The 15,790-nt window shown below is 52.6% G+C and overlaps 1 protein-coding gene across 1 annotated transcript in view; it reads right to left on the bottom strand.

Annotated features, from left to right (window-relative positions):
* Positions 1–56: 56 nt before the first annotated feature.
* Positions 57–15,790, bottom strand: part of LOC122391879 (MAP/microtubule affinity-regulating kinase 3-like) — a 34,215-nt gene continuing 18,481 nt past the window's right edge. Inside the window, exons 6-7 of the mRNA XM_043386191.1 lie at positions 3,143–3,322; positions 57–2,317 (exon numbers count right to left, since the gene is read on the bottom strand). Of these exons, the coding sequence (XP_043242126.1) occupies positions 373–2,317; positions 3,143–3,322 (2,125 nt within the window). The 3' untranslated portion in view covers positions 57–372. The remainder of the gene's footprint in view (positions 2,318–3,142; positions 3,323–15,790) is intronic.

Below are 15,790 nucleotides of genomic sequence, written 5' to 3'. Positions count from 1 at the left end.
TGCAAGATACCTCTTACTTCCGTCACTTACTAGTCTACTTCTATAAGTAAACTCGCTTATATCAGAATATATCAGAATGTATTTCTATACTTCATTACAGAGCTATACAAACTACACGACGATATAGATAATGCTGTAGAACAGCATAGAAGGGCATGAGGCAAACTACAAAATAGCACATATGCTCGAAGCGCTCTGCGGCAAATATATCTACAAAATACACGGTCAAGCAACATATCACGGATACCCAGCACATCATTGATTAGACACAAACAACGACAAAATATACGACTTTAAAACGGTACCGGCAGTTAGCAGCCCAGCCTATAACGGTGGGCTCACTGCTCGCCCGCCACTCCTCTCAGCCCACAGCTAGGCGGCCCGTAGCCCAGGGACACGGCTCGGGAACCCGCGCTCCCTCTGACTAGCGGCGCCCAGCACTGGCGACGAGGCTTTGCGGGTGATGCAGGGAGACCGCAGGGCGGGCGACGACGCCTTCCTCGTCACACACGGCGAGCGCAGTGCCGGAGATGACGTCTTGCGGCCCAGGTCGGGCGACCTCAGCACGGGTGAGGAGAACTTGCGCGAGATGGCCGGCGAGCGACCGGCAGTCGGTGATACGGTGCCCTGACGCGCCCCCTGCTCCAGAGCCTGGAAGCGGCTGATGGCCCGCGCCACGCTGTTGGTCTCGGGGCGGCCGGACCGGTCACGGGTCGCTCTCGTTGGCGAGCCGTGCTCCCAGTCGTCACCAGAGAGCTCGCTGCTGCCCAGGTCGCTGGTCGGCGAACGGGAGAGCAGCAGTGGCGAGGACACGTTACGGGAGACCACCGGCGACTTGCGCGATCTCCGTCCTCCGCTGGAGGAGCCCAGCTGGCGCACGTCCTCGTCCGTGGAGGACTTCTGGAGACGGCGCTCGTCCTGGGAGGAGAGCCTCTGCATGTCCTCTTCGGTGGAGGACTTGCGGAGGCCTTGTGAGGGTCCCTCGGTGACTGGTGTCGTCTGTCGGCGGCTTTCCTCGCCGGAGCTGGGCCGTGATGCTGTCCTCGTCTGTAGCAGCGAGCTCCTCAGTCCGGAGCGCTGCAGGGAGGACCTCTCGGAGGTCGTCTCAGCCGAGTCCCTCGGTCGACGTGGACTGACTGGCCGCTGCGGACTGCCCTGTCTCAGTGGACTGGTCTGGCGGTCCACAGCCGAGCGGGGCGTCAGACGAGGTGACGACGGCAGCGAGCCTGGTCTGCGGGCACTCAGCTTCCTGGCATCAGGACTCGGCTGCCTCTGACTGGGCTGGTTCTCGCTCGTCTTGTCACCCGTGTCCTCGATCTCTACTGACGGCGCGGTACGAAACGAATGCCTGGATACGTTTTCAGGGGCATCCACCGATGTGTTTTTCCGGAAGACTTCTCTCCTCGACGGCACTTTCTTCTCTTCTTCGTTAACAATTGACGTCTTTTTGCGGGGTTTCGCTGGTTCTCCCATGTCGATCACAAATGTGCCGGGACGTATCCTGACCATTTCCTGACCGTCGGCTAGGACATCTACAGACTCGCTACCGGACCGGTGCTCCTTCACCGGGAGCAGAAGATCCTTTCTAGAGTTACGATTCCTCCTGGCATGCATGATAGCGTCAGATACACTCTGCGTACGTCTCGGCCCCTCCTTCTTCCCTGCCTCGGGCAGTGTCTTGCTCTCCTCCTGGCAGCTGCTTCTCCTGGTCACAGCGCTGTCGGCGTTGCGGCTCCGCCTCAGGGACGCCCTGAGGTCGGTGCTGCTGCCGTCCGGTGTCGAGGTCTTCCTCCTGCCCCTCAGGCTGCCTTGACGCACAAATGGAGATGGGGATGTGGCGCCACTGCGCTCCTGGGACTGGCTGGCGGCGGCCAGACCAGCCGCCACCTGGTTCTGGTACTCGTCACGGAGCTTGAACGTGTTGACCCGCTCGGCCTTGGCGGACCCCGGAGAGACCTTCTGAACGCCGGCTCCTTTCCACGGCGGTCGGTTGTCGGGCACCTCCGACACGCTCGACCTCAGGCAGGCTGGGAACTGATCAGGACGCATCGGCACGCTGCTGAGCTTCATGTCACACAGACGCTCCCGCGACTTGGAGATGTTCTTCTTGAGGTGGCTCCTGCTGACCCTGACGGAGAGCGCCTCGCGGCTCTTGGAGATGGATCTCCTCAGCGTGCTGAGGTCGCCAGCCGGCCGGCCTGGCTCGGTGACAGCGTCCAGAGACTCGCTGGGGCTGACGACCAGCAGGGGTGCGGAGGGCACGCTGGGACGGCGCAGCCAGTCGTGCTCCAGCAGCTGGTGTGGGGACGGCCGGCCGCTGAAACACAGACACACGGGACGGGTGAGGAATACGGTACAATTAGAGATGGGGTGATTGGAAGACGCATCGGTCGTGAATGTTGTTTTTAAGGTAGCCGACTCGAAGACTAATTGACCTCATTATCTCGAAGAAATATAGGTTCCTAGATTTTCATACTATATAGTGTGCCGTGTATCTACATGTCGATTCGTACATTCAGGGGCAATTTTGCACGCAATCACAATGCTAGGGTTTTGATGGAAAAGGTGCTTGAGCAAATAATGGAAAAGGTTATCAGCCATAAATCAAGTCATTTATTGAAATAAAGTGCAAATATTGTATAGCAGTCATTGTCGCAATTTAGGCACGTCAAGCGCTAAAACCACATTGAAGTTACATTTTTGAACGTTCCATTATCTTTCGTCGAACTATTTTAATAACTATCAAGATCAACCTGAAAAATGAAAATAGCTATTTAAATTTGATTTTATCCTAACATTTAACGAATGTAAAGTTACTTAGTGGGTAGGCAGGTCGTGTTCAGCAGTCATTGTTGTACATCATTCGAGCAAGCTCGGGACAGAAGCCATCTGACTGAGCCAAACCCGGGACCGCCCGCGTGTACTGTGCTGCCATCTACAGCATTCACGCCGGCAGTGGTTGGACATGGTCCTAATACGAAGATACAGCAAGTTACACGCAGCTAACGCCCGTCTGAGTCAGACCTGAGCCACCACACCACGTCACCAAATTTGGTGCAGATTAGCACGCAGTGATATCTAGTAAGTAGGTTGGACTGTAAACCGTTATTGTTGCGTGGGCGTAGCTGCAATGTCTACCTACCTGGGGTCCTTGAGGAGGCATCTGCGGATGAAGTCCTTGGCGGCAGCCGACACGTCCTCGAACAGCTCGTCGGGGAACTCGAGCTCGGCCCTGGCGATGTTGCGGAACGTCTCGGCGTCGGTGTCTCCTCCGAACGGCGTGAAGCCCGTCAGCAGCACGTAGGCCAGCACGCCCACCGACCTGGGGACAGGAAGGCACCACGTTGGTGTAAGTTGGAGACACGCTGGCATTTTTCAAGTGTAAACTAAGGACACAGCAGGGTGTCTCGGAAGTCGGATCACATTAGCACGGAAATGGTTTCAGTTCATAAGAACACAAAAGTGTTTTACTAGGAGGCGGAACCGGATAAACATTAGTACGATAGTAAACTGGATGCGCTGCTGGGCTGTTCAGTTTACAAAGTATAATGTTAACAGATGACAACAGTTGGGCAGTGAGGTAACGTAGTTAGAACAAAAAAAAAAAAAAAAACATGACACTAGTGATGCAAACAGGAGATATAGCAACACGGTAGCTAGGCTAATTGTATACACAAACACGGAACATAAGCTGGCCTGGGAACATTTACACTCAACAACACGATGTACAGTCGCTTAGAGTGGGACTTTCCGTTACACGACGCCACATAAAATGGATCATGTGCAGGATGTTAATAATGATACAACCCATTTACCTCATAACAAATACAAATGAGACAATCCATTACATGATGTATATATAAAGTGAACCTACTATTTTGCGTAAATACCATGTAACGTATGCACAAATAAGGTGTTTTTTTCGGATCTAACTCAGTGGCCAGCACGGACACATGGACCGACACCGCGTTTTCAATAAATGTAGGACCGAGGTAACTGATAAGTACATGGGGCCAAATAAAGGATGCTGTAACGTCTATTTTTGCATGGTAAGCAAAATTACTTCGATAGGTTTTCTCAATAATAAATCGACGATGCCACGGCTGCATTTTTGTTACGTGTTATTTCAGTTTTTCCTCGAACGATACTTTTCTCCAAAAGTAAACGTGGATTTCGGAACTACCATGGATGTCGTATTCCGTCGACGAACTAAGCACAATACGGCATCTGACTGGTATCGGTGAGACCCTGACCGGCATCAGTGGCCAGATCTCCCCACGTCATTGTTGTTGTTATATTTCCACACTGTGGTGCGGAGGTCGGCTGCTGGCTGTGCCGCGCTGTGCCCGCGGGGCCGCGCCGGTGCGCTGTCAGTGGCCCGGCACCGCTCGGGGGCCGTTCCATACCGCACCGGGGCGTGTGGTAGCCCCACACGGCGCGGCTGACAGCTCTGTCATACAGAGCACGTCCTTATACGGTACCCGGCGGCCCCGGGACCGGCACCCCGCACCGCGAGAGATGGCTTCCCACGGCGGCAGGAGCAGAGTTCAGCCGACAGAGAGGCCGTACGTCACCGAAACGGCTCTAAATGCCCACCGTCCGACGGCAATTGAACACATGGGATTCGTTATTGGTTCGCCTGTCGTGCCAGTCTGCAGTGATGAGCAAGGCCGCACAATTATCATATGTTACCTGAAGATGTATCTTGCTATTAAAGGTAATCAGACTGGTGTGTATGAACCAGGGCTGCGGAGTCGATGGATTTTCGACGACTCCGACTCCGACTCCGACTCCGGCTTTCAAAAACCAGCTCCGACTCCGACTCCGACTCCGACTCCGGGCAGAATTGTCGACTCCGACCGATTCCAACTCCCGACTCCGACTCCGCAGACCTAGCAGGGCTGCGGAGTCGACAGATTTTCGGTGACTCCGACTCCGACTCCGGCTCGGGTTTCTAAAATCGACTCCGACTCCGACTCCGACTCCGGTCACAACTGTCGACTCCGACCGACTCCGACTCCGACTCCGCAGCCCTGGTATGAACTTTCTCAGCCTATCACAAACACGGAAGTACACGGGATTATTAAAATACAAAAATGTTTAAAGGTAGGCATTTGGACAGCGAGCAATGACAAATGGTTCTCTATCTACCTATGGTCATGTAATCCAACTTTCAAATCCATAAATCAATCACACTCTGGGAGTTCTTGTTAGGGGATTATTGATAGCTGTGATTATATCAATTAGCGACCTTATATCACTTTGACGGAGTACGATCGGCTCGAGTGTTAGAGCAGCCTATCGACCGCCTGATCGGGCACATACATCGAACACACAAAAAACGCCCACCAGCAAAAACATATATAAGAGGGACACTGACGATAAACAGAGATTTGCTTTCAGGCAGCCTCGTATATTTAGTAGAAAATAAACGTTCACTGGTGCAGATGGCTCAACTATACACCAAATCTGGACTCGCCCGATAAAAAACTGGGAGTGATGTCATTCTCAGCTGCGGCGAGGTCGTCGGGCGCGGCCGGTAACCTTGGAGACGCTCTGTTTGGTGATAACTCGCTGCTCCCGGCGAGTGATAGTGTTTTCCTCCAGTTGGAGCCGTACAAAATCATTTGTTTACGTCTCAGAAGGTCAGATAAAACTGAGACCACGTCACAACCCTATTTTTCTGGGGACACTGACGATAAATTTAGCTATGATTTTATCAATGATATACCTGTCTTATTCAAGGATTGGGGAGTGAAATAATCAGCGTTTTGTCCTTCCTGAGTGTTAAGAGTTATATACGATCACGATGAGGCTTACAGGACTGCTAGAAAATATCGGCAAACGGTGTGTGTCATATGTGCTAATATGTAGCATGCAGATAAATTATTGATCCAGTGATAACCATTGGGAATTATTGCCATTTTGGTTACTGTCGTCGAAATACGTGATTAAAAAGACGTTTGTCCAGTGTCCACGACTCCACATATTTGCCTATTCCAAAGTCTCGACAGGTTTTTGCCCTCACTAAGTCGATTATCTGATATCTCCGCGGATATCAATGCATTTCAGTTCTTTTCACAGCAGGCATTCCCTCATTAGCAGACCCCAGTTCACCTCACGCCGGTGGTCAGTCAGTTTTATATTCGACTGGACAGGGCTCTGTATAGCCTTGCGTTGGCGCTGGGCAGGATATGAGGGACTGCCCTTCGAAGTCCTTCCAGGCAGACCCGCGGTGTTGCGTCAGACTTCCAGCGGGGACATAGTGAATGGTCGCTAATGAGCTACACGGAGGCGGGTCCTTATGGCCCACTGAACACGGATTATCATAACTATATCTACTCGGTCATCTTGTCCCAGCCAAAGCTGATTGGTCGCCTCTGATGGAGCTTTTGGATCCGAGGTAATTTGTGGTCCTGTGGGTAACCGCGGAAATGTTTTACCGTGGTCCTCCGCAAGGCATAAGATAAAAAGGTCTTAAGTTGTTAGATCAATTACGACGATCATAGCAAATGTGCATTCTTGTGTATTTGACGTTAAGGTTACAGCAAAAGACGGCTCCAAGGACAAGGTCACACTAAGAGACGTCGGAGGACACTCTTGTCAGGCTACTGAAAACAGCACCTACAGGCATATGACAATCTATTCAATGCCTCCTTTTCTGGAGATCTTCGGTTCTATAAGCACCGCTTCTTTGGTGTATCAAGAACGCTCCTCTGGTGACATAAGATATTTTAATGCCGACTTGCCTTGGAAAAATATGCCACCATCCATGCTGATAGTTATCAAAGTACACAGCTGTCATTCTACTTTTAAAGTCTTCGGCCTAGTGTCGTTAGTGCGAAAGATTGGGTGAGCTCTCTCTCTCTCTCTCTCTCTCTCTCTCTCTCTCTCTCTCTCTCTCTCTCTCTCTCTCTCTCTCTCTCTCTCTCTCTCTCTCTCTCTCATCTTCCCTGTTAAGTCCTGAGTCCTGGGCAGTGGGCACCCGACCTCGACACCTTACTGGAGATATTTGGCTATTGTTTTCGACCCCGTCCATATGACGAAGCTGCCATCAAACATAACCATTGCGCAGTCAATAGCGCAAAACCCAGAAGTCCTTGCTAGAGATGGTCCCGGGGTATGAAACAGACGTTACGCTCTAAGGTGAATAGGCAGACATCCGATCCAGCTCTGGTGCCTAAATACTAGATAATGCTAAACAACTGTATGTTCCAGTCGTTGCCTCAATACCCATTAACCCGCGAGTTGCTGGGGGGGGGGGGCGTTAAACGCCCCCACTTTTTTCGCCGGGCCATAGCATAAAAACGGCGCGCCGCAGGCGCGCCAAATTTAAGGTACCTGTAGGGAATTGATTGAAGTTTATTGTGACAAAGTTTCAAAAAAATCGGTCGGAAAATTTTTGAGATATCGAGGTTTTAGTGACGTCATGATTTCTGAATTTTCGACCAAAAACGGCATATGTTCAAAAAATCATATAACATCACAGAATAGACATACAGACATATCGTAAACGCCATTAGACTGCCAATACCATGAACAATCAAATGGCTATCTTCGATTATTGATTATTGTTCCGCATTTTCCAAAATCTTGAACTGAATCTTGGCAATTTCTCGTGACTCCTTCACGACCATGATACATTAATTTCTTAAATTCAAGTTTTTGAGCCAAACACGTACACATATGATAAAATGAATGCCACCATCGTGTTCTACGCCCCAAATTACCCATAAAACATGTGTCACAGGCTGCGAATATCAGTTTTGATTTTCGGGGATATGTGCCTACCTGGTTGACCTGACCTTGACCCTGACCTATGCTTGACTGACCCCTACATGGAGCTGACACTCTTGTAGGCATTATATGATGGATTGTGCACCGTTTTGACAGAGATTATGACGAGAGGCGCCCATTGCGAAGTCCTGAAGTCCATGCTACTGAAAGCCCGATTTCAGGTGTTTGACCTGACCTTGACCCGACCTGTGACCTCAAAATTCAACTTGAAAGTACTCATCTGAAGCGTCTCGTCGCGTTCTTTCGTTTGCCGCCTCGTGCGTTTCGCTGCGCCTATTGGTTCTCGAGTTATCGGCTGGGGGCGTTTAACGCCCCCCCCCCCCCAGCAAACGGTGGGTGGCGAAATACCCCAGCAACTGCCGGGTTAATGCAGTCAGTACCCGACATGGAACCGGCCCGTCCAGACACAAGGAAAACAGTCACCGCGTCACGTGATGCCACCCCGGTCACGTGACCCGCCGACAGCACCGGTGCAGGGCGATAGCAGCGACCCTGCGGTCGCCGGGCGGCGGTCACGTGACCGGCTGCGGGGGGTGGCACGTGGGGCGACGGCGGTGTCTGGCTTTATTTGGCGCTGGTGTGTGCTGTGGCGTGGTGCTGATTAGGATTTACACGGCTGTGGGAGGCTTCTGCGGGGCGTGTGATTTGAGCCGGCGCCAGCCACAACGGGACAAAAACCGAGGACATGGCATCAGCCTGTACCCACAGACTGGCTACGGTATACCTACTGACTGCTCGGACAACCTACAACTGATAATATCTTTTAATTTATAAACTGAGCTGCCGTACTTTATTGATTCGGCAACGACAGAAAAATCACGAGCAACTTAAAGCAGGTTCCTACATCCGGCAGGCCCTTTGCCAGGGCTTCACCGTTCGGGAACGGCAACTGCTTGAAGTTATTTAACCCTCGCATGTGTAGGGGGGGGGGTCGGATGGGGGTTCCGGACAAAATATCGAAAAGCAAAATATCGAATAGCAAAATATCGAAGACAAATTATCGAAGTGGCAGAATATCGAAAGCAAAATATCGAATGCGCAAAATATCGAAATGGCAAAATATCGAACCGCAAAATATCGACATCGCAAAATATCGACATCGCAAAATATCGAATTGCATAATATCGAATTGCAAAATATCGAACTCGCAAAATATCGAATAGCATAATATCGAAAGCAAAATATCGAAACGCAAAATATCGAAAGACAAAATATTGAAAGACAAAATATCGAAAGACAAAACATCGAAAGACAAAATATCGAAAGACAAAATATCGAAAAGGCAAAATATCGAACGCAGAATATCGAAAAGACAAAATATCGAACGCAAAATATCGAACAGACAAAATATCGAAAGACAAAATATCGAAAAGGCAAAAGATGGAACGCAGAATATCGAAAAGACAAAATATCGAACGCAGAATATCGAAAGACAAAATATCGAACGCAAAATATCGAACAGACAAAATATCGAACGCAAAATATCGAAAAGGCAGAATACCTATCGAACGCAGAATATCGAAAAGGCAAAATATCGAATGCAAAATATCGAAATGACAAAATAACGAACGCAAAGTGTGGAAAAGGTAAAATATCGACTTGAAATGGCCCTCTGCGGACTCCTTAGAGCTCCGTCGAACTCTGTCGAAATTAGGTTTCGCTCGACAGATCTTCCGGGGCTATCAAACATAGGCGGATCCAACCCAGAGTTTTGGGAGGGGTCAAACCATCACAATTAATTGTTTCTTTTCGCCCTGCACCGGCTTTTAGGGACCCTACATCGACTCTTGGGACTCATGACTCATTATATATGGTTCTAAGCGGCTTCTAAGAATCCCCATGCAGGTTCTAGTAGCCGCCAGTCGAATATTTGGGCTCACACGCTAGCTCCCACCTCGCTAGCGCACGGGGTCCCACCCCGTGCACGCTCCAGGGGCCTACCTGCCTCTAAGACCCCACTCATACTTTTGGGGCCCAAACGCTTGCTCCTGAAGGCCCCACTGAGACTCCTAGTCCTTTCATCTATTCAGTCCTCCATACTGGCTCTTTAGGCTAAACATCGGCTCCTGGTGGCCATCCCGGCTTTGGAGGGTCTCCATACAGGCTTTTTTTGGGTCCGATGCCAGTCTCTGAGAGCCATCAAAAGCCTTTCGAGCCTACGAGTATAGGTACTGCTTTCTGAAACTCTTCAGCAACTTCTGAGGGACCGACCCTGGTCGGAGGGCTCATTCGGTCTGGGGAGTCATGTAGGTCTCTGGAGGAGCCTCATAAGGGGTCGGTTTCCAAGGGGCTTTTAAACACGGTCTTCTAAGAACGGTCTCGTAGGGCCCTTAATGGTCCACTGCGGATCCAGAAAAGTTGGTTGAGATGCTGAGGGTGGTGGCTAGACTAAAACAAGATCTGAGGCCTCTTGCACCAAACTACCTAGCTAGGTAAAATCGAAAAACCGGTTTCAGAATAAGCTAATCTAACGGTGGTAAATTTGTTTGCAATAGCCCAATACATAGTCCTACATGTGCTTGCTAAATTTTGCACGCAAATTGGTACATTTGAGACTTGGACTGTACTGTGTTGTACTGTGTACTGGCAGCGCTGATCTGTTTCGCCGGCTCGCTCGTGTTGGCGCGCGCGCAGGCGGGTCAAAGTTCGGATGTGCCGGCGGCCGGCAGCGACCAAGGCCATCTGCAGCGGCCGCCGGGCAGTGGGGGTCAGGCGGGGGAGAGGATCGGGTTTGCGCGTGGTTCGGTGTGCAGGTGTCGACCGCGGCAGTGGAAATACAGTTCCTGCTTACAAGCTATTTCGGCCACCACAATGGCGGGCCTGGACGTTAAGCTGATCCCAGAGTTTGACGGGTCGGGAGAAGATCACGTGGTGGACTGGATCGAGAAAGTGGAGATGGTCTGCACGCTGCAGACGCCGGCGGCCCCACAGGAGTGCGTGATTCCGCTTAGGCTTAGAGGCGGTGCGCTCTCTGTGTACCGGCAACTTTCCAGCGAGGACAAGAAAGACGCCGAGAAGGTGAAGTCGGCCCTGAAAAGGGCATTTGCCTTGGATAAGTTTTCTGCGTATGAACGTTTCGCAGAGCGGCGGCTCAGACCAGGCGAGTCAGTGGATATATTCCTCGCTGAGCTAGAACAGCTGGCGTCACTCTTTGGCGGCATGACAGAGGAAGGCATCAGCTGCGCTTTCGTGACGGGATTACCGGACAGTGTCAGGCAAGTGCTGAAGGCAGGGGCTCGCGTCGACTCTCTCCCCCTGCACGAACTGGCTGATCGGGCGCAACCGTCAGTGACGTCGGCGGACCACGGCGCCGGTGGAGCCGCGGGTTGGCAGCGGGAGCTGGCGCAGGAAGACGAGGACCGTGCTATTCCTGCGGCGAGTTCACTCATTACGCTCGCTCGTGCCCGGCACGCGACGTCACGGGACGGCCCGCTCGTGGTGAAGCGCGGACCCGGCAACAGCAGCAGACCTCGAACGAAAGCGAGACACCGCCGCCTTTCGGGCATGCAGGCAGCCAGATCCAGTGCTATCGGTGCAGGCATTGGGGCCACATCGCTGCATATTGCCCGGAGAGAAACGACCAGCGAGGGGAGGCACCTGCGCCGGCCTCTTCTCGGGCTTGAAATGGGCCGGCGCACTGCCGATAAAGGAACTGGATGTGAACGGGGCGAGGTGTGCAGCGCTCGTGGATACCGGCTGCAGTCGGACCCTCGTGCACGTCTCCCTGTGCCGGCGGTGGCACCGGCGTGAGCTGCACGCGGTGACTGTGAGCGGTGAGCAGCTGAAGTGTATCGGTATTGCTGACGTGCGAGTGGCCGTGCCGGGGCGGCGGCGGGTGACGGTGAGCGCGCTGGTGGTGAGAGATAAGCCACTCGGTTTTTCCATGATAGCGGGCATGGATGCGGTGAGAGAGCTCGGTGGAGTGTCGGTCCGTTCGCCCGGTGATGTGCACGTCGGCTGTGAGCTGGCAGGAGAGGCGTGTGCTGCGACAGAGTCGGCATGCGCTGCGTCGCCGGCGAAGGAGGTGCCGCTGCGAGTCGACAGAGAAGATTTCTGCGTCACCTTCGACCCGGCCCGTCGGCGGTGGACTGTGTCTTGGGAGTGGTCCGCTGGTAACCCGCCGCCTGAGCTGGCCGGTCAGGTGGACGAGTATCCAGTGCCGGCAGAAGCGCGTGCCGAATATGAGGCGGAACTAGACGAGTGGGTGAAAGATGGCTTGCTGCGAGAGTATGATGAGAGTGAAATGGGCCCTCCTAAGGGGCTTATTCCTCTGATGGCGGTCGTCCAGAAGACGAAGGTCAGACCGGTCATGGATTTCCGGCCCCTCAATCGTCACCTTACAACTCACACAGCAGACGCCGACGTCTGTGCAGAGCAGACGCGCAGATGGCGGCGGATGGGAACGGACGTGGCCTTGTTGGACCTGAAGAAGGCCTACCTTCAAATCCATGTCGACGAGAAACTCTGGCCTTACCAAACAGTGATTTTCAGAGGAAAGCGTCATTGTTTGACGAGACTGGGTTTCGGAATGAACCTGTCGCCCTCCGTGATGAAGGCCGTGCTGGAGACGGTGCTATCACAGGACGCGAGAGTGAGAGCGGCCGTGTCATCATATGTAGACGACATTCTGGTGAATGAGGCAGTGCTTCCGGCCCGAGACGTGGCTGAGCACTTAAGAAACTTCGGACTGGTGAGCAAGGAGCCCGTGAGGGCAGACGGCGGCGCTCGCGTCCTGGGTCACCGTGTCTGGGGGGAACGTGACGGGCACCTCCGGTGGTGCCGGGACAGTGAAGTATGCGGAGACGTGCTGGCGACACCAGTGACAAAGCGGAGCGTGTTTTCGCTGTGTGGACAGCTCACCAGCCATTACCCTGTGTGCGGGTGGCTCCGTCCTGCTGCCTCGTTCGTGAAGCGACTGGTGAGTGAGGCTGCGCACGGGTGGGACGAGCCAGTTCGCGATGAAAATGTCGTTCAGCTGGTGGGCGAACTAGTGGCGAGAGTGAGAGCAGATGACCCAGCGAAGGGTCAGTGGGACGTTGGTGAAGGTGTAGCGACCGTGTGGACTGACGCGAGCTCACTTGCTCTCGGTGTCGCTCTTGAAGTGGGAGGTGAGATCATAGAGGACGCGAGCTGGTTGAGGCATCGTGATGACGTCAGCCACATAAATCTGGCCGAACTAGACGCGGTGTTGAAGGGGATTAACCTGGCCCTTCAGTGGGGAGTGTCAGTGATGCGTCTCATGGTCGATTCTCGGACTGTGTATCATTGGGTTAGTGACCTGCTGAGTGGTCGGGCGCGACTTCGATCAAAGGCGACGTCTGAGATGTTGATCAGGCGCCGACTCGGCACACTGAAGGCTCTTGTCGATGAGTATGGCTTGAGTGTGAGCGTGTTCAGTGTCTCGTCTGCCTCTAACAAGGCCGACATACTGACAAGGGTGCCGGAGAAGTGGATGAAGGGTCGGACGGTGGACGGAGCCGCCGCGGCGGTCGCCAGCTTCGGCGGGGCGGCTGTCTCAGACACAGCCGCGGCCAGTGGCGCCGCATCGTCCGACTCCGACGGGGACGCCGTCGCCGTCAGCGCCGCGCCCGGAACAGCCGGTTCCGCGCCAGCTCGCGGAGACGGAGACGGCGAAACAACCACGTCGGGGAACGGCCGCCGTGAGGACGATGACGCTCTATTGAATGAGGTGAGGAGAATTCATCACACGGCTGGGCATCCGGGCATTCGAAGGACGTACTTTTTCGTGAGACGCGCCCTCCCGGAGGTGTCTAAGAGTGTCGTCAGAGAGGTTGTTTTGGCTTGTGAAACGTGCCGCTCTATCGACCCTGCGCCGGTAAAATGGAAAAAAGGTGAACTGTCAGTTGCTACGGTGTGGGAGCGCGTTGCAATGGACATCACGCATTTTCGGGGCGGAACTTACCTCACGCTGATCGACTGTGGTCCCAGCAGGTTCACTGTGTGGCGGCCCTTACGGCTGCAGACCAGCGCGGCGGTCATTGACCAGCTCGAATCTGTGTTCTGTGAGCGCGGCGCGCCGAGTGAGCTACTCACTGATAATGACCCGGCCTTCCGAAGCAGGCGATTCCGAGCCTTCGCATGCCAGTGGGGGATGGAAATCCGTTTCAGGTGTGCTCACGTGCCCTCTGGGAACGGTATGATCGAACGGTGTCACAGGACTGTGAAGGTCATCGCGGCTCGAAAAGACTGCACTATTAGGGAGGCGGTTTTCCGCTATAACGTGATGCCGCAAGATGACACGACGGAGGACTCGGCTCCGGCCTGTCGGCTGTATCGGTACAGAGTGCGCGTGCAGGGCGTGGATCAGGATAATGTAGCTCGTGAGCGGAAGGCGACGGACCCAAGTGTATTTTGTCCAGGAGACAAAGTGTGGGTTAGGCCGCCCGACGGGCGGTGTGACAGACGTTACGAGAAAGGTGAAATAACTGACATCGTTTCACCTCAGTGCGTAGAGGTTGGTGGTGTGCCGCGTCACGTAAGGGACCTACGCCCGCGTGCTCCGTCTGAGTGTCATGAAGCGTCGTCTGCGAACGACGACGGCGATGAGCCCGTAATTTTCTGGACGGGAGACGTTCGAGCGCACGCCGATGCGGCGGTGGATGAAGATGGCGATGGCGATGCGGCCGCGGATGCTGCTGGTGTCGATGCCGATGAGCATGTCGAGCCGCCTCTGAGGAGGTCACAACGTTTGCGGAATCCGTGCCCGCCGTGCAGTTGTGGCCTTGAGTGACTTAAAAGTCAGGGGGGAATGTACTGTGTTGTACTGTGTACTGGCAGCGCTGATCTGTTTCGCCGGCTCGCTCGTGTTGGCGCGCGCGCAGGCGGGTCAAAGTTCGGATGTGCCGGCGGCCGGCAGCGACCAAGGCCATCTGCAGCGGCCGCCGGGCAGTGGGGGTCAGGCGGGGGAGAGGATCGGGTTTGCGCGTGGTTCGGTGTGCAGGTGTCGACCGCGGCAGTGGAAATACAGTTCCTGCTTACATGGACTGGGTATACGACGCAAAATAATCCAAGCATTGGTGCAAGAGGATTTTGGTGCAAGAGGCAGCTAGTTTTTAGATGATAAAAACTAGCTGCATTTGCTTCGTTATGCTTTATTTGAGATAGGTACACTGTAATTTCAAATATTTTGCAGAACTTGTGTGTTTGGGGATAGTTTTCCAAAATCTTCGTTTTTCATAAAGCAATGATAATCACTTTATTCGATATTCTGCGTTCGATATTCCGCCTTTTCGATATTTTGCGTTCGATATTTTGTCTGTTCGATATTTTGCGTTCGATATTTTGTCTTTTCGATATTCTGCGTTCGATATTTTGCCTTTTCGATATTTTGTCTTTCGATATTTTGTCTTTCGATATTTTGTCTTTCAATATTTTGTCTTTCGATATTTTGCCTTTCGATATTTTGTCTTTCAATATTTTGTCTTTCGATATTTTGTCTTTCGATATTTTGCATTTCGATATTTTGCGTTTCGATAGTTTGCGTTTCGATATTTTGCTTTCGATAATATGCTTTTCGATATTTTGCGATGTCGATATTTTGCAATTCGATATTTTGCGATTCGATATTTTGCGATTTCGATATTTTGCGATTTCGATATTTTGCAATTCGATATTTTGCAATTTCGATATTTTGCAATTTCGATAATTTGCGACTTCCATATTTTGCTTTCGATAATTTGCGTTCGATATTTTGCGCTTCGATATTTTGCGTTTCGATATTTTGTCATGGAAGCGGGTCGGATGGACCCCCCCCCCATGGTTTTTCGCGAATAACTCGCGTAAAAAGCGGACGATCGCAACGAAACTTTCAGTACCCTCTCATTGATTAATTTTACACCTACCCTGAAAATTTCATGACCCTGACCCAAATGACCTTTGACCTGTGACCTCTTTTCCGAGACCATGTTTGGCCGGAATCGCGATTCCGCGTATGTCGGCTCGCATTAGCCGCGCGTTTGCAAGCTTTTCGTGG

Source organism: Amphibalanus amphitrite, unplaced genomic scaffold (assembly GCF_019059575.1).
Source record: "Amphibalanus amphitrite isolate SeventyFive unplaced genomic scaffold, NRLGWU_Aamphi_draft 000459F_arrow, whole genome shotgun sequence".
Taxonomy (NCBI): Eukaryota; Metazoa; Arthropoda; class Thecostraca; order Balanomorpha; family Balanidae; genus Amphibalanus; species Amphibalanus amphitrite.
This window is presented reverse-complemented; position numbering and strand designations above follow the sequence as displayed.